The 22,309-nt window shown below is 43.9% G+C and overlaps 2 protein-coding genes and 1 long non-coding RNA gene across 9 annotated transcripts in view; 1 reads left to right on the forward strand and 2 right to left on the reverse strand.

Annotated features, from left to right (window-relative positions):
- Positions 1 to 16,330, reverse strand: part of FHDC1 (FH2 domain containing 1) — a 35,392-nt gene extending 19,062 nt beyond the window's left edge. The window contains exons 1-4 of one of the 4 annotated variants that reach the window (XM_090138506.1): positions 16,240 to 16,330; positions 12,987 to 13,530; positions 7,348 to 7,409; positions 6,630 to 6,732 (exon numbers count right to left, since the gene is read on the reverse strand). In XM_090138506.1, the coding sequence (XP_089994632.1) occupies positions 6,630 to 6,732; positions 7,348 to 7,409; positions 12,987 to 13,427 (606 nt within the window). In that variant the 5' untranslated portion in view covers positions 13,428 to 13,530; positions 16,240 to 16,330. Of the gene's footprint in view, positions 1 to 6,629; positions 6,733 to 7,347; positions 7,410 to 12,986; positions 13,531 to 15,470; positions 15,606 to 15,891; positions 16,090 to 16,239 lie in introns of those variants that run through there. The other 3 variants (XM_090138507.1, XM_090138505.1, XM_090138508.1) reach the window with 3 other exon arrangements.
- Positions 16,331 to 16,399: 69 nt separating this feature from the next.
- Positions 16,400 to 18,745, forward strand: LOC116241620 (uncharacterized). The gene is made up of 3 exons (XR_016465739.1): positions 16,400 to 16,724; positions 18,088 to 18,157; positions 18,668 to 18,745. It is a non-coding gene; the product is annotated as an uncharacterized LOC116241620 (long non-coding RNA).
- ARFIP1 (ARF interacting protein 1) overlaps positions 18,386 to 22,309 on the reverse strand; it is a 38,469-nt gene continuing 34,545 nt past the window's right edge. For all 4 annotated transcript variants that reach the window (XM_031612167.2, XM_031612168.2, XM_031612166.2 and 1 more), the window contains one exon: positions 18,386 to 20,757. In XM_031612167.2, coding sequence (XP_031468027.1) covers positions 20,602 to 20,757 — 156 coding nt within the window. In that variant the 3' untranslated portion in view covers positions 18,386 to 20,601. The remainder of the gene's footprint in view (positions 20,758 to 22,309) is intronic.

Below are 22,309 nucleotides of genomic sequence, written 5' to 3' on the forward strand. Positions count from 1 at the left end.
AATTGAAAACGTTGCAAAAACAAAAGTTTGCCTTAAGATGACACAAGCATTTAGGTTTTAAAGGGAAAAGAGAAAAGAAGCAAACACCACCTGCAAATCACCAAGATCATGATCAGGTAACCACAGTCATTTATAGAAAGATATCATTTTAAGATTTAAATGCACAAGAAGTAAAAAAAAAGTCCTGAGATATTCATATAAATATTAACTTACTCATGCTGCCTGTAATACATTTACATTTTGACAGTACTTACTTTTGATAGTAAGTAGCCAGCAATGTTATCTACGTGAAATGTTAATGGTATAGCGTGAACTTTGTTTCCTGAGATTTGAACATTGTAGCATTTTATGGACACTGGATGAAATTCACTTTCTACCAATCCATAGTAGGAAGAACGCCCGGAGAGATATGAAGGAGTCTAATCCCTGGAATCCACCCAGAGGAATTTGCTGATACAAGCAAAATGAAAGACATTAACTCAGCTGCCTTCTGATTGGAATAAAAATAAAATAAAATTATTAATAATAATAATTTTAAAAAAAGGTAGATGAGTTAAGTGATTTATAAGGTCTTTCTTGCATTTAAATTGTCTGGATGTGAGACTGAATCCTATCTTAACTCCATCTTAAAACTGTAAATACTTAAGGGAATGGCTAAGGCCAGGTAGATAAACTTTTTCAGAATCATTAAGGTTGGAAGAGACTACTAAGATCACCTAGTCCAGCCACCACCCCATCCCCACCATACCCACTAACCATGTCCCTCGGTGCCACATCCACATGTTTTGAACACCTCTGGGGATGGTGATTCCCTCACCTGTCCTTGCAGACTGTGCCAGTGTCTCACTGCTCTGAGAAGAAATGTTTTCTAATATCCAACCTGAACCTCCCCTGGTGCACAACTTAAGGCCATTCCTTCTCATCCTATCATCTGTGTGCATTTCCTCCCTACCATAGATTTCACAATCGAAAAAGATCAGTTCTTCCACCTCTTCCATCAGGAAGCAGAAAATAAACAGTTACATGACTTAACTGACACTACCTATAAAACTAAACAAACAACTTCTTGAACCCCAAAGCTAAAAATGACTCAAATGCCCTTTGGATAGCTGCCCTTTATCTTCCAAGGGAGGCTGCACAAAAGCCCATGGAACCTGCCTCTTCTCTCTGCAGACATGTTGTCTAGTTCTTCCTAAAGAGAACCAAGATTCCCCAATGGCTCCTACGAGTGGGATACCAACCACGACTAGGAAGTGCTAAGAAACTATGGGTACTGACAACAATGTTGTCATTAATCATGTTAAAAGATAAAACAGGTTTATAATTAGTGCAAGAACACAAAAGAGCTTAAAAAAATGTGGTTTATTTTAAAATTACAATGAATAACTCATACTTTTCTAGCCTTGACCTCCTCTCACCAAGCATAACATAATCTTTTCCACAACAGTAGCAACCACGTAACAAGATACAAAAGTGTAATGCATACATGCCTGATTATATTGTATGCTCAGCTCTGTATTACTCAAATTGTGCACAGAGCTACTAATTTATTTTTTTCATTATGTTTGTATATGGAATAAGCATGCGCACTATCCATGCATGCCCGTGCACATTAAGTCAGATTTTAGATACAGGAGGTTTCTCACGTAAGTAATTTGCCTCATTCTAAAAGCAGTTATGAAATACTGAAAGCCTGACCTTTTAATTGATTTGTAATTGGAGTAAATATGTCTATTGCAAATGTGTCATAATTCCTCACAGATAGAAAAGTTACTGCACTCCTGCCTCTCATGTTCTCAGATATTTTTCAGTTACCAGCAGTACTCACTTACAAGCAGCAAGATTTAACTTACAGGCACAAAACAGGTATGTTGCACTCCCAACCAGAGACCCACTATCTTTGAAGAAGACTATAAGTTAGCACAAAACTCATCCCCGTATCTGCCCATAAATAAGTAACTCCCCACACGCCAACCAAGTAAGAGAATGATTCCCATATTAAAAATAAATAAAGGCAAGTGCAATGGTCCCGAGGAGTAAACACGTTCCCTGTTGTTGGTTTTGAGTGTGGTGACTTTGTTTTGTTTTGTATTACTTCCATACGATTGCAAATACTTATGGGCATAGACAAAAACGTAAATGAAAAACACCAAAACTCAAGAATGAATCACTGAGAGATTAAAATACAAGGGCACGTGGGAAAGCAGCTAATGTATGAGGTGGTGAGACACCACAAGGCTTATGCCCAGGTAGTGGCAGACCTCTATCAGCTAATGGTAAACACAAACTGAAAAAAACCTGTAGCTAACAAAGGGTGAAAAAAGGAAGCAGGAATAAAAAATGTGAAGGATGGCTAGCCATATACACCACTGGCTGAATAAAGAAGGCGGAGACGGTTATTATACAAACATGGCACAAAAAGTGTAGAGCTGACAGACAGAAACCAGTCCAGTAGAGCAGATGACAGATGACTCGGGTTTTAAAATGGAATATAAGAGCAAAGGACAGACTTGAAACACTGTGAAGGAAGAGCTGATAACCTGGGTGTGCATTGTGGGTGAGCTGATAAGCAGTATAACACATTGGATATTTAAAATACAAATTCTGGCTATTCTAGCTTATTAAACACTGGACTCCCTCAACTTTTTCCGGTCTCGGCCTGTTGAACAGTGCAATGATGTGCAAATAAAAGCTTCTCTGCTTTGGAAAGGATGCCAATAAGTGACAGCTGTCAGCTGTTCTGACAGGAGGCAATTAAAAGACATATCTAGGAATCTATTCAGAAGTCACACATCAGAGAAGGCTGTTGCTTCAGCTACGACATAGGCTCCTTGGAAAACAGTAGGTGCTGGAAAAAAGATTAAGCAGAGGAGATTCCAAATAGACATTTCCTCCTCTTACAAAACTGCTAATCACGGTAAGGCACAAACAGCAGGATTTCTAACAAGGCTCACATTAACAGTGGGCATATCAAGAAACGTTTAGACCTCTCCTTGGTCTATTTTTTTAACCACTCTACTGTGGCTGCTCTGGTGCCATTCACAGCCCCAAACAAAACATGGAATGGAACCCTGTAGCAAGATCTGGGTTTGCCAGCTTCAAGAACTTGTCAAGTTCTTAAATTAAAACATCTGAAAATACCTCAGCATTTTCAGTGTGACAGAAGGGCTTCACAGCACTGCCAATATTTTAATAATGGACAAAGACATCCAGCAAAGAACCTCTTTTGCCATTTACACACAACCATCCCAACAGTTTTCATGGCTAAGAAAAGAGCAGAAAATTCCCAGTACTGACACCCATTCCTACATGTAAAGAATTGCCACAGTACAATACTTCAAAAAGAATAATCTTGAAGACAACAGATGGTAAGGCTATTTGCTTGCCTGAATATTTAGCTCCCATTTTCAAAAGGCTGTTTCATCTCAAAGACACTGGAATGCCTGTGCCAGGTGAGATAATATGGACTGAAATGGTGTAAAATGGGTCGCATACGCCAAACCAGTAACTGGGATAACATTGAGGTAATGTGACTTCATAGCATAACACTTCCAGATAAGATAAGATTAGAGTATAAAGCTGTGTTTATCCACACTGGATAAACTGCAAAGGTTGTTGGTCAGAATGAAGGAATGAGACGTCCAGAGTTGCCCTGCCTCCAGCTATGACCAGGAATGGTGCTCCTCCCTCTCTGCTTTCACTTTGTCAGACCAAAGGTTTACAGCAACATATAAAAGAAAGAAGACAGCTCCAAACACACTGCTATCAGGATGGAGCATATGCCTGGCAGATGGTACTTGGACCTCATTCCAACCTGCAAGACAACTGTGCTGCTGGGAAACGTGACTGTAAATAGCTGAGCTGCTGAAATGAGTATGCAAAGGGGAACTGCAGAAGGACACCCATGGTTACACCAAGGCAGGTTTAGAACTGGTAAATAAATAAAAGCTATCTGTCTGCCTGGGCTCTGCTCATAGTTATACTCAACTCCTACAACAATAGAGCAGGTCTTTAAAAGAATGGGAAGTATTCAGGAGTAATCCTAGAGACACCTGGCTGAGAACAGGCGCAATGCTCTGCAGGACATGCCAGCAGTAGGACAACAACGACAATGCTGTGCCAAAGCTACGTCATGTGGACTACTAGATGAAAAAGAATTGAGGAACTATTAAACCAGATAGGGAACACCAGACAAATAGCAACACTTTCATCTAATATCTTGAGAGATTTGGGATTGTTTCCGTGTATGTACCATTCTGATGCCTTCCCCTTAAAAAACCATGAAAAAGTATTTCAGGAAATAAGTATTCCAGGATTCAGATTAGGAGGCAGACAATAAACTCACAAAAAAGAAGGAAGCATGGAAGGAGAACGATGAAAATAAATTTAGAAGAAAAAAAAAAAACAGCAAGACAAACAACAAAAGCTCTAAAGCATCTAAAGAGAAGGATTTTTTTAACTGACTACACTAAAATTCCAGGAGCCCGAGCTCCTGGAAATAGCAAATGAGCAAAGTAGCAAATGAGTTACAGGGCCCACATACACTTCAAGCAACTGCATTATGAGGACATGAAGGCACTGAAACACCTTTCTATTACAACGGCAGCAACAGTCCATCACATGACATCTCCCTGCCCTGCCCCAGCACTAGCTGTGCTGCTTCACAGAGCTTTCCACAAAGCAGTCAAAGCTCACAGTGAAACAATTACAGCGAGAATAACAGTGGGGAAGGGGGTCTTTCCTTTTCCTGACAGTGAGCGAAGAGATCTCTGAAGCATGGAACTAATGAAATACAATACAAATATTTGCACATTGGGAACAAACTTCTCAGCCTTCCCTTGAGAACAGCAATAAATCTAATGCTTAATGCCCCGTGGTTTCTCATACTCCCCTATGCCACAAAATCTCTTCTATTCATTCATCAAATGTCTCCATGAAAGAACTTCTTAAGTGCTCTGGACCCACTATCTTGATGGGTAGGCTTGTTGTCAAGTCACCTGATAGGAAATGCAACACTTATATCATACTGGAGCATGCTCTTCAAAACGTTTTCTACTTGTGTTAAAATAATAACCAACTCTAAATCAGAAAGAGGAAAAGAATAAAATATACCTTCCTTTCAGTCTATTTTGCTCAAAACACAGTTAATTAGGAGTCACTTTCTCTTAAGCTCCACTGTTTTCCTCTGCCTGCCTCTTTAAGAGGAAGAAAATAAACTGTTTAAATATAGGAATATGCACTGAAATTCAAACAAAGGGGAGAGGCTGAACAGTTTGAATTCCCAAAATCACTTCCGTTCCTTTTTTCAGATTACATTTATACTTGCTGACACCCTCCAACTTTAAGAAAAACAAAAACAAAAAAACATTAAGAGAACAAGATAACACTTATTTTTCTTTCTTATGAGATTCCTTGCAAAAACAGCTCAATTTAGGGCAATACACTAGACAGTTTCTCTGTGTCAGACTGGATCTGAGATTTGCTGTTGCACAGGGAAAACACCCCTTGGACTGTATGACCTTGAAGTGGTAAAGTGTGTGTGCATTGAGGCTGATCTATGAGTGGATGTTAACTAGCAATTTCCCGGGTTTCAGTCACTGCTTTGATGTGAAGCAAACAAGCAATTCTGATGTTAATTTTCTCAAATCTGTGGTATACATTTCTCTCGAGTATGTACTAATGGGTCAGTGTAAATACATGAACAGACAAGGAACTGTGCATCATTAAGCAGGGCTTCACCTCCTTAGTCATCTGAATGGGCTTAAAGGGTGGGACCGGGAGGGGAGAAAGCAGGACTTGTATCTGCGCGGTATCATGGCCTAAGGACAGAGCAGAAGGTGCTGCTGGTCATTCTATATCTGCTACCAGGTAACCTTTGAAGCACTGAGCAATGTTTGCAAGTTCTATGGCTGCTGCACAGAGGAGAAGCCTTTCTGCTCTTGTTAGAACCCACTGATCCAAGCCAAGGAGCCAAGAGATCCCATATGCACCAAACAAGCAGCAAACCAGAAGAGAGAATAGCAGAGGGCTGCTAATACTCAGCTCATATGCAACAGGGAACCATAAGGCAGATGCCAAAGAAATAAAGCTTAATTTGTTTGCATTAGGATATACTTTGATTCTGAGTTTTCTACTCTGCACCCAGGAGCGTTCCAATTCTTGGTAAAATATTTAAGGGACACAAGCTCACAAGGGACATCAGAGAAACAAAAGTACCCCAGCAGTACTTTCACAGAATCACAGAATGGCCAGGGTTGGAAGGACCTCAAGGATCATGAATCTCCAACCCCCTGCCACATGCAGGGCCACCAACCTCCACATTAAATACTAGGCCAGGCTGCCCAGGGCCCCATCCAATCTGACCTTGAACACCTCCAGGGACGGGGCACCCACAGCCTCTCTGGGCTTTAAGCAGTGCCTCAAAAGAAGGAGAAGTTACTAGATGTGAAGGGAACAACTGTGCTGCAACTTCCATATCAAGTGTAAAACGAAGATTAAATCTCAGCGCTCGGTAGTTTCCTACACCTGAACTCAAGATGACTTTACATCAAAATAAAACACTTCATGTTGGGATGCCAGGCAATAGAATTCTGCAAAGAAAATAAGCTCCATGTAAAATTATCATTTACCTCCTCTGCTTCTGGTAATAATTTAAGGAATTCATTCAGCAATTCAGAAGCATAGGGCTCACTTCTTCCATGATAGATATCTTCAATGATGGATTCAGCAGACCTGGAAAAAACAACGGAGCATTCACATTTCTAACTCTTGTAGGGCAAATAGTCACATAAATTGAAAAAAAAACAAGCCATGCCTGTGCTACTCAAAGGGACTATAATGAGGTTATCAGTAATGGTGTTCACAGTAGTATTATTCTAACACCACTTTCAGTGATGCCTTTACAAGAGGGTAACAACAGTGAATAAAGATAGCATTGAAAAAGCTTACTCTTAAAAAGAAAAATCCTCACCTCTCTTTTAACCCTGTCCCAGTTGAAATCAGGACAAACCCCTTTTTTATTAACTAACTCTTTATAATGAAATAAAGGCAATGAAAAGAAGCTTTCATGCAGTATTACACGATATATGCGGGATTCATTTAACTGCACCTGAAAACTCACTTCAACTGGTTAACAACAGCAAAACCTGGATGTTCGGGGCTAAATGATAATGGCACTCAAAGCTAAACACGTTAGCACACAATTTACAAGATGTAGTCTCTTATGACAACTCTCATAGAGCTGCTAACTCTGTAAGAACACAGCACAATATACTCTACATTTGATGACAGCTACAGAGAATTCCACATTAATCTGCACTAGCACCAAGGAAAAAAAACATATCTTACTTTTTGAATTGTTTGAGAAATATCCCAATGTTCATACTCCGTTTTGCATCCAAAATGGAAACCTGAGAGAGAGAAAAAGAGATTCATCAACCAATACCTAAGCGAAGAGCACATAATGCAGGTGTCATTCCTTAAAATGCAACAGATAATTGCACATGGTTATCATCAAATCACAAGCAAAATGACTACAGAGTGATTTCTAAGCAACAAAGGCCACGTATTACAGAACCAGTTTTTTTTTACCTGGGAAATATACTGCCCACCCACAGTGCCTTTTCTCAAGCAAAATGTAAAAACATAACAACACTTATAGAAGGAAGGAATCAAATTCATTACAAAGCAAAACCCATTCCTGCTTATTTCATAATGTTGTACCTACAAAACATTTCTCATCAGGGAATACGTTGTACTGAATTTGAAGGCCATGCAGTCAGCTGGCATCACACGCCCAAATCCTTGTATTTCAGGAATTATGCAACAAATATAAGGATGGACTTTCTCTACACACCCCTGATTTAATTCACATCAACAGTCACGTTGAGCAAACAGAAAAATAAATCATTCAATCCCAAATCAAAACCTCAGACAGATGACATTCAAATTTGGGTGCTTTATCCAAAATGAAACCAGAAGCCCACAGTAAAATAGTAGCCTCCCTCCACACTAATGATTCACCAGAGAAAAAGACTTTTTCTTATTCTAACAGCACACATGTAAAAACCTGAGATGTAAAGCACTTTTAAAGAATCGTGTCTTTAAGGTTAACTCGGTCAGAGCTATTTTGTGGCAACAGCTACAAAAGTCATGAGGTTTAGGAGGACAAGAGCACTGTTTCATGTTGACAGTACCACCCGACTGCTACAATAAATCAACTCAGTACACAAAGATGTTCAAGACTGTTGGTGGGCTCACATGATGTTTGAGGTTTTGACAAGCAGAAAGGTGCTTTGACCTCTGTGACAGGGTAAGGCTTAGAAATACGTCTGTGGCAATGTCATGGAACTGAACCAGCCTGCAGTCAGCTGGTGTCAGTGAAAATGTAGGTATGGTTCATGTGCTATCCCCAACGTATTACAGCATAACTCTAGGAGACAGCCTCCTTAGCTGCTGCAAATAAGTGAACCTAATTCCAAAGTTTTCCAAAATGTTGGAATTTCCTCTCTTTTGAAACTGGTAAAGACTGGAGAACACAAGAAACATGAGAGTATTCCATTAGATAATTCCTACTAGAACAGTTTCAATTAGCTAACTGCCTGAAACCCTTCAATTTCAGCATTTGCAAAGATAAAGAGGATAGATTGTGGTTTACTCTCTTCTTATCTCGGGAACTGAGAGGCCCCCAGATCATTAAGGAAAGCCCCTTACATAGGGCAGGTTCAGCTATCTCTTCCCTCACAGTATTCTAATCTTTTTTCAAATGCAGGGACCTCTCAGTGACCTCTGCAGCCCCAGCCTCTAATTGTTCTGCTCATTGCAAATGCTCTGATTTGCCGGTACTAGTTTAAGCCTGCAAGTTCTGCCACTGTCATTTTAGCTTTGGGCTTGGTTTTTGTTCTTTAAGCATATTCAGAATTAATACACATACCTGCAGTCACTAACCACCCCACTAACTGGGAAAACTCCTGCTTTCCATGGCACTGCTCAGGTGTATGGGACAACCTCAAATCAATCTAGAGAATTTTTTCATGTCTTCCCTTGAAGATAAAGATCAGATTTAACACATACAGCTGAATTTGCCTTATCAGCACAACACGTCAGAACTGTCTTTACCGTAAGAACAAGAACCTGTCAGCCTTTTTGCTCTGGGTATGCACTCTAGGTTTTAATACTTTCTTGTTCAAGCACACAATCAATAAGTGTACGGCTCACTTTTTAGTCATTCCTTACTTGGTGTCCACTTTAAGATTATCAAAAGTGTTTGGAAAAGCTGACATTACTTCGCTGTCTTCCTGAAGTTTCCAGATGGGAATGTGAGGACAATGTGAGGGGGGGACTCAGCAGGTACACCATAAATACATGCTCCTATCTGTGCACAAAAGCACAGCACTTTCCACTCATGTTCCACAGCACCATGCTGCCTGCCAGGTTTAGAAGCTTCCCCACCGAACGTCCATTTCAATTTGTCCTTGCAGAAAGCTGCCCGCACGTTGTTTCCTCCCAAGTCCTTTTTACCCTTCAAACATGACCTCAGCTTCTGAGAAAGTCTACTCCTATCTCCTTCTCATACACACCTTCAGTGCCAGTGCCAGCACCCAGGCTCTGCAGCTCACGGGACCCTTCTGCAAGCCACCAAATCACACTAAAACAGCAGAAATATGTTCCAGTAGAAAACAAACAAAAATCCCCAAGAGTATGGTACCGAGCAGCAGACCAGTTCACAGAGGGCCCAACGATGACCAAAGGCAGCACACAGATGAGGAACTGGAGCTGAGGGCTGGCGCAGGGCAGTGCAGCTCACTGGGTGGCCACCAGCCCTCCTGCTCCCCGCTGCCAGGCTGGCTGCAACCTGGGAAAGCAGGTGCTGCACTGCTCCCAACCGTGGGGAAAGTAATTTGCAGTTGGTGTGTAAACATTATTCTACATCCCCTGTTTTTCAGACTCAAATTACGTGAAACCATAGGGGCAAATTAAGCTCTTACTTACGGAAACATGTTAATTAATCTCCTAAGGGTTTGGGGAAAGCTTGTTTATGGAAAGGAAAGAGTGTGTTGTAGGAGTGAGTCTCAAATCTCAAAGAGGCTTCTGTTATAATGATGATGTTTAGTACTGAGCCTCCAGAACTCCAAAACCTGAAGTAGGTACCGCATCTGCCTGTGTAAAGCACTAGGGAGTCAGGAACTAAAAGGACATGCAGTTCTGTAAAGTCCTACAAGAGAAGGCTTCTTCCAGAACTGCCCACAGTTGCATGACTTCTCTGCAGGAGGCACGAAACGCATTTCCCTTCTGTCTCCAGGGGAACCCTCAGCACTGACTGCAGAGTCCATCTTCACCGCTCCCTCTGAAGAGACACTGCTGTACAGAGAGCAAGGAGCCAGGGGAGCAAAGGTTCTGCCCACACACAGGTGCATCATGCTGGACAGATATTCTTCAGGTTTGAAACCGAGAAGTCTTCAATTTAGGCATGTGAAAATTTGCTGTTGACATAATATGGCAACTAGACTAATCGCAGAATGGCTTAGGTTGGAAGGGACCTCAAAGCTCACCCATGGCCATGGGCAGGACTTCCCCCCACCAGCTCCAGCCCCATCCAGCCTGGCCTTGAGCAGCTCCAGCAATGGGGCACCACAGCTTCTCTGGGCAGCTGTGCCAGGACCTCACAGTCCTCTGATGAACTTTCTCCTAACATTTAATCTAAACCTCCCCTCTTTTAGTTTAAAGACATCCCTTCTTGATCTCTGAAGAACATTTTTTGTTGCTAGACCATAAAGCACTCTCTAAAATCAACTGTGTTTTACACAAAATGACGAGAGGTGCTGAGACACAAAACAACTCCCCCACCTTCCCTTGTCAGGCCAGTGACACAACCCACAGAAGAACCACCACCTCCTACTCTGCCCACAAGATCACACTGATGCCACACACACCTCAGCTCCTTCCCAGCTTCCCAGTGAGCCCAGGGTCACCACCGTAGCACTGCCAGATGACATAAATCACAAGTGTCTGCTCCAATCTCCATAGTGGTGCTGAATGATGGCCGCAGTAACACGCAAGCTGTTGCATAGCTGTGCTTCCACACTTGCTGTGACACATGGCTCTTCGGGATTATCTCCTTCCCTCCTTACTAAGCTGCTAGCACTGCAAAGCCCATTAACACTCGAGGCATTGCTCATCGCTGTCAGACACGCTGTTGTGGCATGCTCAACAAGGGAGCTGAGCACTCTGTCACTTTAGCAGCGCAATCAGCGCCGAGAGGCAAATCCTCTGCCTCTCTGCCTGCCATCTGCCAGCAGCAGCCCTGTGATGGGCCAGGCAGGCATCAAGCCACATGCATGCCTGAGTCCCCTGCATCAGCTCCGGATGCGTGCAGAAAGGCATTAACTTGTAACAAGGCAGGGGTCTGGCTCCATGGGGTCCTACCTTGGAAACCACATCCACGGAAAGCACATATTTTGCAGACCTGTAATTTTTTCCTCTAACTCTCCCCAGGGAACCCCCAGCTTCAAGATGTACACAAGTTCTGGAGCACACTGGGGTTTTCTCTGCCTCCACCTACTGTACACCAGAGGCCACGTTCAGTTAATGAAATTTATTATCATTTCTAATATAGATCTTCAGCACATGTCAGCCCTGGATGGGGGCAGGTGCTTCACAGCAAGCACCCGTGGATGGATGTGCATCCACATGCAGTGCAGGAAGTCCACTCACCGCAGTCTGACTCCAAGATGCACACATCTTGAGCACCGCACGCGGGCTAATGACTACCTCTGGTGATGGCCACAATTACCTCTTCCTGATGTCAGGGTTGCAGAGGCTGCAGTACACACGCCTGCTTAAATCTCCTATTATCATTGTGTACAACCGGAACACCATCAGCACACCAAGTTCTCACCTAACCCTTACTGATTATTTTGCTGTCTTCCAAATTCTGCAAGATACCATCCACTTGCAGGCCCTATTTTTTCACTAAAAACTGTCATGCCTATTAACCCTGTGCCCTCTGCTCTCTGTTTATAAGCAAACATGCATAGAGACACACATCTGTGATTAAATCTACATTTCTATTCCCCAATTACTTTGCAGAAAGATCACTTGAGACAATCTGGCTCAGCCTTCACAAAGAGGCTGCCCTTAAGTCAGGATTTGGGAGCTAGAAAAGTCACTTCTCAGCACACTGTGGAGCATTTGAACAGCAAGCATTGGGAATACAGCCCTCCCTACCAGACCAGAAAGCAGTCTTCTGGTCACACTGCAAAGTCAAGGTTACTTCTGAGTCCTAAAAAAGCACAGTAGATGCAATAAGGCATTCGCTAGCAGGAGGGCTACATTTATGAAAGTTGAAACTTTACAATTATCCCAATTAGATAGCAAATTCCCTTAACCACTGCATTACGTTTTATTTCCTTGTTGTCATTTCAGTACTTCCCCCCTTGACATATACAGTACACATAACATTAACCCTTGCCATTGGACTCTCCTCCCTCCCGCCTCATACTTTTGCATTTGACTGTGCAACAGCCATTGTGGAAGTGCCATCTGGGCGCTGAGGGACGTGGTTAGTGGGCATGATGGTGATGGGTTGAGGACAGGACTAGATGATCTAAGAGGTATTTTCGAGCCTTAATGATTCTATGAAGAGCTGAAGAGAAAGACTGCAACACACACATTTCACACCAAAAGCTCAAGAGCTCTCCAAAAAAATTAAATAAAGCACCTTCAGCTCCTTTCACTTCCATATACTTAAACAAGAGACCAGACGGCAGCACTTACCCAGTTACAATTAAAAAAAAAGCAGTTGGCACTCTGAAAAACAGATCTGTGCCACCAAGAATAGAGTTGGTCCTCCCTGTTGTTCCCCTTCCCTTCAAACCACAACACATTTGCAGTAAGAACGAAGTACAACAGAAAGGCCAGACGGAATTCACACCAGATATGGCGTTACATACATCACTGTGCAAAAGAGATTTTTCTTTGGTTCTTACCTCCTCTTTAGTCTCTTTAAACGAAGCTTTTAATGACCGGCTCCTCGGGTCTGGCGGCTTGGTTTCCTCCTGCTGCCCAAAGAGCTCCTCGATTGTCTTAGTGTCGATCTGGTACTGTGGCCTTGCAGCAATCGTCCAGATATTGGTTTTGCCCCGGACCTGTTCCTCAGGGATGGTTTTCCAGAAGAAACTCCGCATCCGTTTCTTCCTGCTGTGGCTGTCGTGCCCGTTGGTCAGCTGCGGGTGCAGCGGCAGGCCGGGCCCTGGCAGCGGAGGGGGCGGTGGGGGCAGCGGCGGAGCAGGGGGTGCCTCTGCTGGGGGGCATGGCGGCGGGGGTGGCGGGGAGGCGGCCGGCGGGTCCTCGCTCATCAATCCTGCCGCCACCGAGAGAGCTCCATTCTCCTTGTCATTGGCCAGGGAGAGACAATTCATAACATGCATGTTAGGCCTCTCCGGGAGGAGAGAGCGCTACTTCCGCGGGGCTGCCTGAAGCATGGGTCACACTGCTTCACACGCTACTCTGCTGGCGGAGCATCTTCACAGCCTGCAGCAACGAACAGGGAAGTTGGGTCAGTGACTGCATGCTGCCCGCCGCACCGAAAACACGGCACAAATCAGGCAGGATAGCCATCAGCTTGACAAAGTTGCCCCTCATTGCTGATTTCAGCACCCAGGTTGCCAGAGCGAGTGCAGTAAGCAGAGAAAGAACTGCCCAGCACCAGAGCTTTCCACAGCTGGCAAGGGTTTTACATGTCTAGGTTCCCTCTCGAAGCAGCAGAACAGGAATAACAACCGTTCTGAGCGGTTTTCTCACACTGCCACCTACCAAACAAAGATACTGCCGATGGCAGTAAACTCTCAAGTAAGAATCCAACTTCTGTAAAAGGCACAATCCTGACAAGCTGCACCTGCCAGCTTCGCTTCCCTTATGCCTTTCAGAGAAAAATGACAAGATTTCATACGCAGACTAACGAAGGATGTTTTATGAAAACATTCAAGTTAGCTCAAAAACATTTGAGGATTTACTAAAAAACGAAATGAACCAAAACAAGATGTCTCACAATGGAAACTGAGATAGACCCGGACAAGGAAAGTCGCTGAGCACAAAGCAATCACAGAAAACTCGCCAGAAAAAGCTGAAGTCATGCCCTGGCACCAGCACAGAGGTCTGGCAGCGGTTTGGCTACGTGTCTACTGAGCGGTGCTCACGAGGAGCTAATGGCAGTCCCGATCAATTTGACATCCGATAATGGTGACGAAAACCTTTGCTATTTCTGCCAGAGATCCATCATTAGGGTGCTCATGAGCAAACAGAGCCAGGTACCGAAACAGCCCTCGGGGCAAATTCTCTCTTGATCTGCAAAGGCCTCAGCTACGCACAGCTTCTCTGAAGCCAATGGAAATTGACACAAAACGATCCGCTTCACTTTTTCTCCTCAAAAATGCAATGGACTCCACTTTCTCGCCTCGGATTTTCTCATCTTTTTTCACCTCATATGGAAGCCGCGTGACGTTTAAACCATAGGAATGATGGAAAGCATTTTAATGGCAGGGTAAAAAGGGGAAGAGCCACAAAGAAAGCAGAGCAGGATAGAGGGTTTCAAATTCAAATTAGCATTAATATCCAGCTGCTATTACAGAGCTCTGTGCTCATTCCTCTCCTCCCAGCTTCATCATCACAGAGGTACAGAGGCATGAAAACACAGGTGCAAGGTGCTGGAAAGAAATTAACCACTCGGAGCAATTAACCATTGCATTAATTTAAAGAAATACTCAACTTGGAAAAACTTTTCTTAATTCACTTCGGGACGCAACACGTATCCACTGTCTTCCACTGACACAAAGCTGCATTCAACAGTTATTAATTCCTAACTCCAGTTCCCACGTATTTAAGAGGAAAAAAAAAAAAGAAAAGAGAGAGACAGGCAGACCTGCCATGCCCCCGGGCAACGTGTGGGAGCCTGATTTGGAAATTTCCAACAAATCTCGAGGAGAAAGGGCTCAAACCCCGAGGAAGTCGGGCCGGAGGGCTGAATCACCATCCCCGCGCCCGTGCAGAGGCAGCCCCATGGAAAGGGACCGATCTCAGCCCGAGCGCTGCGGAGTTAACGAGGGACATTCCTAGCGCAAGGAGAGGAGTACATCAGGCAGGAAAACATCCCGACCTAGATGCGAAGGCTGATAAAGCAGGAAAGCTGTTTTCAAGCCTTGCTCCGCTTTAGGTGAGGCAGCTGCCAGCCCGGAGCAGGGAACGGGACGCGGCAGAGGGAAGGCAGCTCCGGAGGCACGGCACACACAGCGGCACCCCGCCGTGCCTTCAGGCAGAGACGCGGGTGGCAGGACGGCGCTCTGCAGGTGCCAGCCACGGCGGGCACGGAGCTCTGCAGAGCTGCCTGCCGAGGGTCCCCTTCGCGTCCTTCAGATCGAAGGGAAGAAAGGCACCCGAGACCAAACGTTTGAGAGCTCTCAATTACGCTTCTCTACCTCTTCGGTGCTTGTTATCCAAAGCAGCCCGAGGAGCCACAGCACTTCCCAACCGTGCCCGTATTTGGCATAAAAGCAGCATTTCGTTTCATTGTTTCAGGCAACCTCATCTAACTTGGAAAACGCGCCGTGGGAACAACTTTCTCCTCGGATCAGAAGACCGAAGCAATTCGCTTCTTAAGAAGGCGGCGGCGGCCGAGCCGCGCGTGGGCAGGCAGGGGCGCGCAGGTGGGGCGGCGGGGCGCCCGGCACCGCGGGACTCCGCGCCGCACCGCCGGCACCGCGCGGCCCGAGCGCGGCACGCGGCTCTGCGTGGCCGGGAAGCGCCCCCCCCGCCAGGGCTTCGTCAGGGGGCGCGGCTCCAGCTCCTCTTTATTGGTAATAAAAAGGATGGATTCCCGCTCCCAGCCGCTTCGCTCACCCTATTCCTAGGAGGAGGCCGAGACCGCGCGCGGAACCCCGCTGCCCGAGGACGCCCTTACTCGGTGCCGAGGTGCCGGAGCACGGAGCGGCGGCGCGGAGAGCTGTTCGGACGGAAGGACGTAGGACGGCTGCGGCACCCCGAGGCGCCCCGCGCCCGCCGCTCCCTCTCGCCCTGCCCCAACGGCCGGGCCCGGCGCCGCCCTCGCCCCCGCGGCCGCGCAGCGCCGCCCGCCGGCACCCGGCACCCCGCCCCGCTCAACGGCCGCCCCCGCGCCGCAGCCTCGGAACCGCGGCAAGGAGGCAGCGCGGAGCCCCCCGCCCCGCCGCGAGGCCCCGGCCCGCTCACCTCCGCCGGGCGGCAGCACGCAGCCGGCCCCGCCGCCGTCTCCTCGCATCGCGCCGCCGGAGCGCAGCCGAGGGCAGCGGGCGGGGTTGCGCGCACGCGCGCGCGGGCGGGGCCGCGGCAGGTGACAGCGCGGCCGGGCTGCTGCGTCCCGCCCGGCTGAGGGGGAGCGGGGACCGCTGGGGAGCCGGGCCGCTGCCATCCGCACGCGGGCAGGAAGCGCCGGGCTGCGAGGAGCGTAGGAACTCTGGCAGGGCCGGGGAGCGGAGCCGGGAGCACAAAAGCACATCCATGCGGCTGTACCGTCCTTCTTGAGCGCTGCTGCCGCCGATGGCGGCGGAAGGCCGCACGTGAGAGCTGCCTTCAGCCCCTCGCAGCTTCCAGACACGAAGCCCAGCCCCCCCGTGGCAGGGTGAGCTGCTGCCCCGCTCACAGCCAGCGCTGACCTTCCTCGAGAGCTCGAGGCCTCGCCAGCAGGGCATTAAGAGGTTGGCCAGACATGCAGTTAAATCCTTAACTTTCCTTTATCCTGCGGGATATTTTCTCCCAGCTTTTCTAAAACACAATGTTAGCAAATTAAGTTTAAAATCCCCCCCAAGAAAAATGTAAACACAGAGCCTGCAAAAGTTCTGCCCACATGGCTAAAATTCAGAGTTGCAAGCAGCCGAGAACAGGTCGTCACAGTAGGAAGCATTGGGCAACTTTAATAGCAGGTAGACCAGAGAGCCCCACCTATAATAAGCAGCAAACGCACCTCCCTAGAACAGATAGCATTGTGATGGGCTGGCGCACTCCAAACACAAGTCCCAGTGTCAGTATTTTAAAATTACCTGTTAAATAGAATACTCAAGACAGTTCTCAAGATGTCTTAGGTACTTTAATGCATCGCTTTTTTATTAGAGGAGAAAAAGTCTTGTGTAAGCCCTGTGCTCCTTCAGAGCATAGAGCTTCTAATGCTATAGGCTGAAGATGAATTTTGTGATTAAACTGATCTAGCTGTAAGAACAGAATTCATACCACTGAACAAACGAGGTAGTTACCTTCGCTACAAGCCCTCAATTCTACTGTGCCTGGACAAAAGCAGGAGAGAAAGCCAATTGCCACACTTCAGATGCATGGAAACCATATTCTATTTGGTTTCAAAATTAATGATCATGATAACTTAACCTCTTAAAACAAAAACTATCACTATAAAACCAGCATGATGCATACATATAGGTAAGAAAGGCAAATCAAGACTGAACAGGCAACGCTTGTTTTTAGTCCTATTGAATTCTCAAGTACTTGAATTTACAACATTCAATATTCTTTAAAAGGCATAAAGGTGTGTAATTACTATTTTAATTAGCACAGTAGGACATACCATTTGTTGAGTACAATTAAATAGGAGCACACTGTGGATAGCAGAACTGTTCCTGACTGAGCCAATGCATTTACACTGCATCCAACAGTAAGAAACTCCAACAGAACGTTTGTTTCAGGTTTATTCTGTTCTCTGTCAGATCCCCGCCCTTCAGATAGGTTATCACAGCCATAATGGCAGCTGTGATCTACACCTACAAAGACAAGTAACAAGATGAACAGAGAAAAGTAAAACAGCCAAGTCACCTCTGTACATATCACAGAAAAAAAAAAAATCAATTTCACAAAACTTTCCTCCCAGTAGCAGGATAAATTTAGGGTAAGGGTGATCACAAAACATGAAAAGATTAACAACTAATGAAGAAAACAGTGACTGGTACAACCTCCTTATCAAGTATGCAGCATGAAAAAGATAACCAGACAAAAATCTGAAGGTAATTGCAGATATGGAATGCTGAATAATGATACTTTATCATTCTAACACCACAGTAAGGAGCTGGGGCAGATAAGCAGAGAAGATGTACTGAACATGCCTCCAGTTCAGTTCAAAACAGAGAAGGTGAGGAGGATGTTTAGCCTTGTTTTTATATTACTTTGATCATTTTTTGAAGCAGAGACAGAACAGAGATAAAGTTGTTGGGAGAATCTGTTAAAAAGATTGGAATCAAGCTGTTACTTTAACGATAGTAGTGTTACTGAGCTCTGCTTGCATAGACTTCTCTTTAAACATAACTGTAGATACCCTTTGCAGTCAGAGGTCTTTGTAAGGGCTTGATAAAGCATGAAGTATGCTAACGAGCATTTTATTTGCACATTGGAGTAGAAAAACAGTTTGTAGAATTCATACAAAATAATATATTTGAACTTTCTTCACCTCCATTCACATACTATAAAAGGAAGTTGCTTGTACCTTATTTATCCACCAACTGAACACAGGATTCTCCTCTCTGAGGCCATCAGTTAAAAATTGCTTTAGTGAGCAAAACGGAAATCATTCTTCGTTATCTCTGGTATTAAACACTAAACTGATTTTAGTGAGTAATTTCTCTTTTCCGACCTTTTCTTCCAGGTGAAGAGACTCCAGCAGTTTTAAGCCACCGTTAATCTTTCAAAGAAACCAAAAGCACGTGATCCCTATATATCCCCCTATATATGTCTTTCCTACAATGTACTGAGGGCTGATATTTCAATTGTAATCAATAGGTTTGCATTCATCACCGATGCTGCTATCTGCACTTTCCATCTGAGCTGTACAATCATGCAGTTAACTTCTTGCTTGTACCATCATACCATACACACGCCAAGATTCAGAGAAAACTGAAAACTTGCAGCTTCATTTAAGCTGTAAAATACGATGAAGTTATCTTTGTAAGTTTAAAAATCAAGAATACTGAAGGATTTGTTTCCTTGAGTTTGCATTCAACTTCAACTTGCATGCTATTAAACCATTCTAAAATAAAAGAACAATATTGCTGTTATAACCTACTGACTTACATCCCTACCCAATAATTTCTGGTAACTCAAATATAGAGCTCTTGCTGCAGAAGCTGGGTTGTGCTCTTAACCATCACAAGTCAAAGAAGTTTGGCTGCAAACATCTTTAATATGAATACAAAATTCACAGAGGATATACATTCTGGGGAATGTAAATTAACTATTACAAGAGATTCTGACAGAATCAAAACATAAAGAAGACTGTCAGGCCAAGAATTTAATGAGGAATGATTAAAAAGTTTGATTTACAGTTACATTACAATTCTGTTACTTTAAGAATGTCAGCTGAAAGGCATTTGAACATACAGTACATAAATCATACAATCCACACAGTTGTAAATAACGTATCTGAAGTATTTCAATTTTACTTCATAGAACACAAAGCAATGTAACGTGCAAATGAGGACTCCAATAAACTGAATTTAAAATGGATATGATAAAAATGACAGAATTTTACATTTGAGGAAGAACTACACTACAGACAGAGAAATTAAAAAGAAGTATCTTCCACATCGCTCTCATTACTGAAGTATGCTTTTCAATTAAACAGAAAAATCATACTGGCCCAACTTCCTCACTCAAAACTATCGGTCCATGAAGGTCAACTAAAGCTTTTACTTTCTCTAAGTGTACAAACAAACAGCATTTATACAGTCTCCTTTCCCATGTTGGAACTGACAACCGTTACATGAAAGGGTTTTTGCATTATGTACACTGGTTGAAAATATTATCTTATAAAAAGGCACATACCTGTGATTTAAGGCTAGTATGGTTGTTTTTTCTTTTCCCATAAAGTAAAATTTTAAATGAGATTAGTATATCGTATGGTTGGCTTCACTCAGCAAACCACTTGGTGCAAAGCAAAGATGTGTGCTTAAAATCCTCAGACTGACAGTGATTCCTGCTTTAGTGTTTTTTTGTTTTTTATCTCTACAATGGAAAGGTACATCTTTTAAAAAGGCATCTGCTGCAATTCCACTAGTCAGAGCCAACCGCTACTGCTGCCTTATATGCATGTACTGCATACCAGCCTTATATTATTAATTTGCAAAATATTCTTTTAACTCTCTCCTTTTTAAAAGTCATATGAAAATTATTAAAGATGTTTTTATATTTGTCTATAAAATACCAGATGTTGGTACAAATCACGTAAATCTCCATTTGGAAATATTCTGACTAGCCACCAAAATAACCAGAAATCACAAACATAATTTGTCAGTGCAAATCCATATAGTTTTTTTTTCCCATCCCTCCCTCGCCCCCCATCCCAGCTACAGAAGTAACCACCAGCCTTCACATACAAAATGAGTGCTCTGTATTTGAAATGATAGAAATTATGTTTAGTTACCTTAAAGTTACCCATTTTCCCAACAAATTCAGTTTTCCAATGTCATAAAAGGGAAAAAAAAAAGTAAAGCTCTCTGTGCAAGAATCACTATAACAGTCCTCCAACCCCAACCCTTAATTCTTATTAAAGATTTTAGGTTAACATTGGGTCCTCTTCTTTGATTACTGTTCTTCAAGCCAGGATGGAGCATCTGCTCCAGGAGTTTTCAATTTGATGTGAAACTGTTTAAGTGTCTGTTCAAGCTGCTTTTGATTCCCAGCGAAGTACGCTGCAATAGCATTGTGGAACAGGACAAGCTGATTGTGCAAGACCTTCACCTGCGAGACAAGGGCAGACATTCATTAAGATGAACATTCAGACACCGTATGTCATATGTCTACTACAACAAAATAAGCCTATTTGAGATGCTCAGACTTCATACAAGGTTATTTAATGTGAGTTTAAAAATAATTATACAAAATGCAAATACAAAATTCTGTAACGTTGAAGTGATCCAGTATTTTCATGAAGCTTACTTAACAGTCATTACCAATTCAACATACATACGTCGCTCTGAGAGTAATGTCTCCTATTTATTTCCATGGAAACTACCACAGATACAAAGAGCACAATAACACTGTTTGATAGAGCAAATTCTCAGCTACTAAAAATTTTTTCAACATGGTCACCACCATTAGCAACGCATTTTCAACAGCAATGAACAAGAGTCTGCATACCACACTCATAGAAAATCTGCATGGCTGTCTGGAACACAGCTTGACTTCCACGTTGTTGTCACCACTGCTAAAATGCACCACCCACCGCCTCACTGTGCTCACATCCACTGTCTGACTTCCATGAATGTTCAGCAAGCGTCAATGGATTTCAACGGGTGTCATTTTTTCCACATGCAAGAATTCAATGCCACATCTTTGTACCATATGCATTTCCGTGTCAGACACCATTTTGTCAGATTGCCCCTCTGCTGCCATCTGTCTCACAGCAACAACACGTAATGGGTTACTGGCAGGAAGGTTCAACTTCAACTGCCATACCACCAACATCAGCCTCTGACATCCTGAGCTGACAGAATAAAATAGGAGGCACTGCTTTCAGAGCAGCCTCCACAAATGGACTGAAAGCAATTCACTAAACAGATAATGCTATCAACTATCAAATACTTGATTACAAATACTTGCTTCTTTGAAAGTAGATGCCACACTTCTGCTCAATATACTTACCTGCAAGCCAAGCACAGCACATGATAAAATGCATTTAAGTATACATTTCATTTATTTGCCCCTCTTACAAAGAAGTGTATTTTCTAGCTCTTGTATACCTAAGTCAAAAGCAACTGATGCTCTTTCCCAACAATGTTTCTTCTTGCCCACCTCTGGTAATGCAGGATTTATAGCACTTGGTCAATATTTTGATTATAGAAGTATAAAGTAGTTGTGAAACACAAAGCTCCTCGCAGCAATAACAGTGCAGGCAGAAGAGCACAAGAGCAGCTGGAGGACATCACTGTTTCTCTTCTTACCTAGTCTATAATGTCAAGCTAGCTGATCAAGTCTAAGTCAAACAAATGTGAACATTTTCAGTAAATCCAAACATGAATAATGACTAGTATGATGAAAAGGCATCTTTCCAGCTTTTCCCTGTAGACAAAACTTGTTCTTTTTTTCCTACCATGTATTCTCAGCCCAGCACAGCCCTGCTCTTGCATCAAAGAATCCCACTGCTTAAGCTGGTGACTCTGTGCCCATTTCCAGCCCTACAGGACCTTGAGCCCAGTTTGCCAACATGGAAGAGAACAAAGAAATGGAGCGGCTGACTGAACCCAAAGGGATAATGATATCAGCACAGTCCTAAAGGGACAGCCTACTTCTA

The sequence above is a fragment of the Phasianus colchicus genome, chromosome 4, assembly GCF_987193195.1.
Source record: "Phasianus colchicus chromosome 4, bPhaCol1.hap1.1, whole genome shotgun sequence".
Taxonomy (NCBI): Eukaryota; Metazoa; Chordata; class Aves; order Galliformes; family Phasianidae; genus Phasianus; species Phasianus colchicus.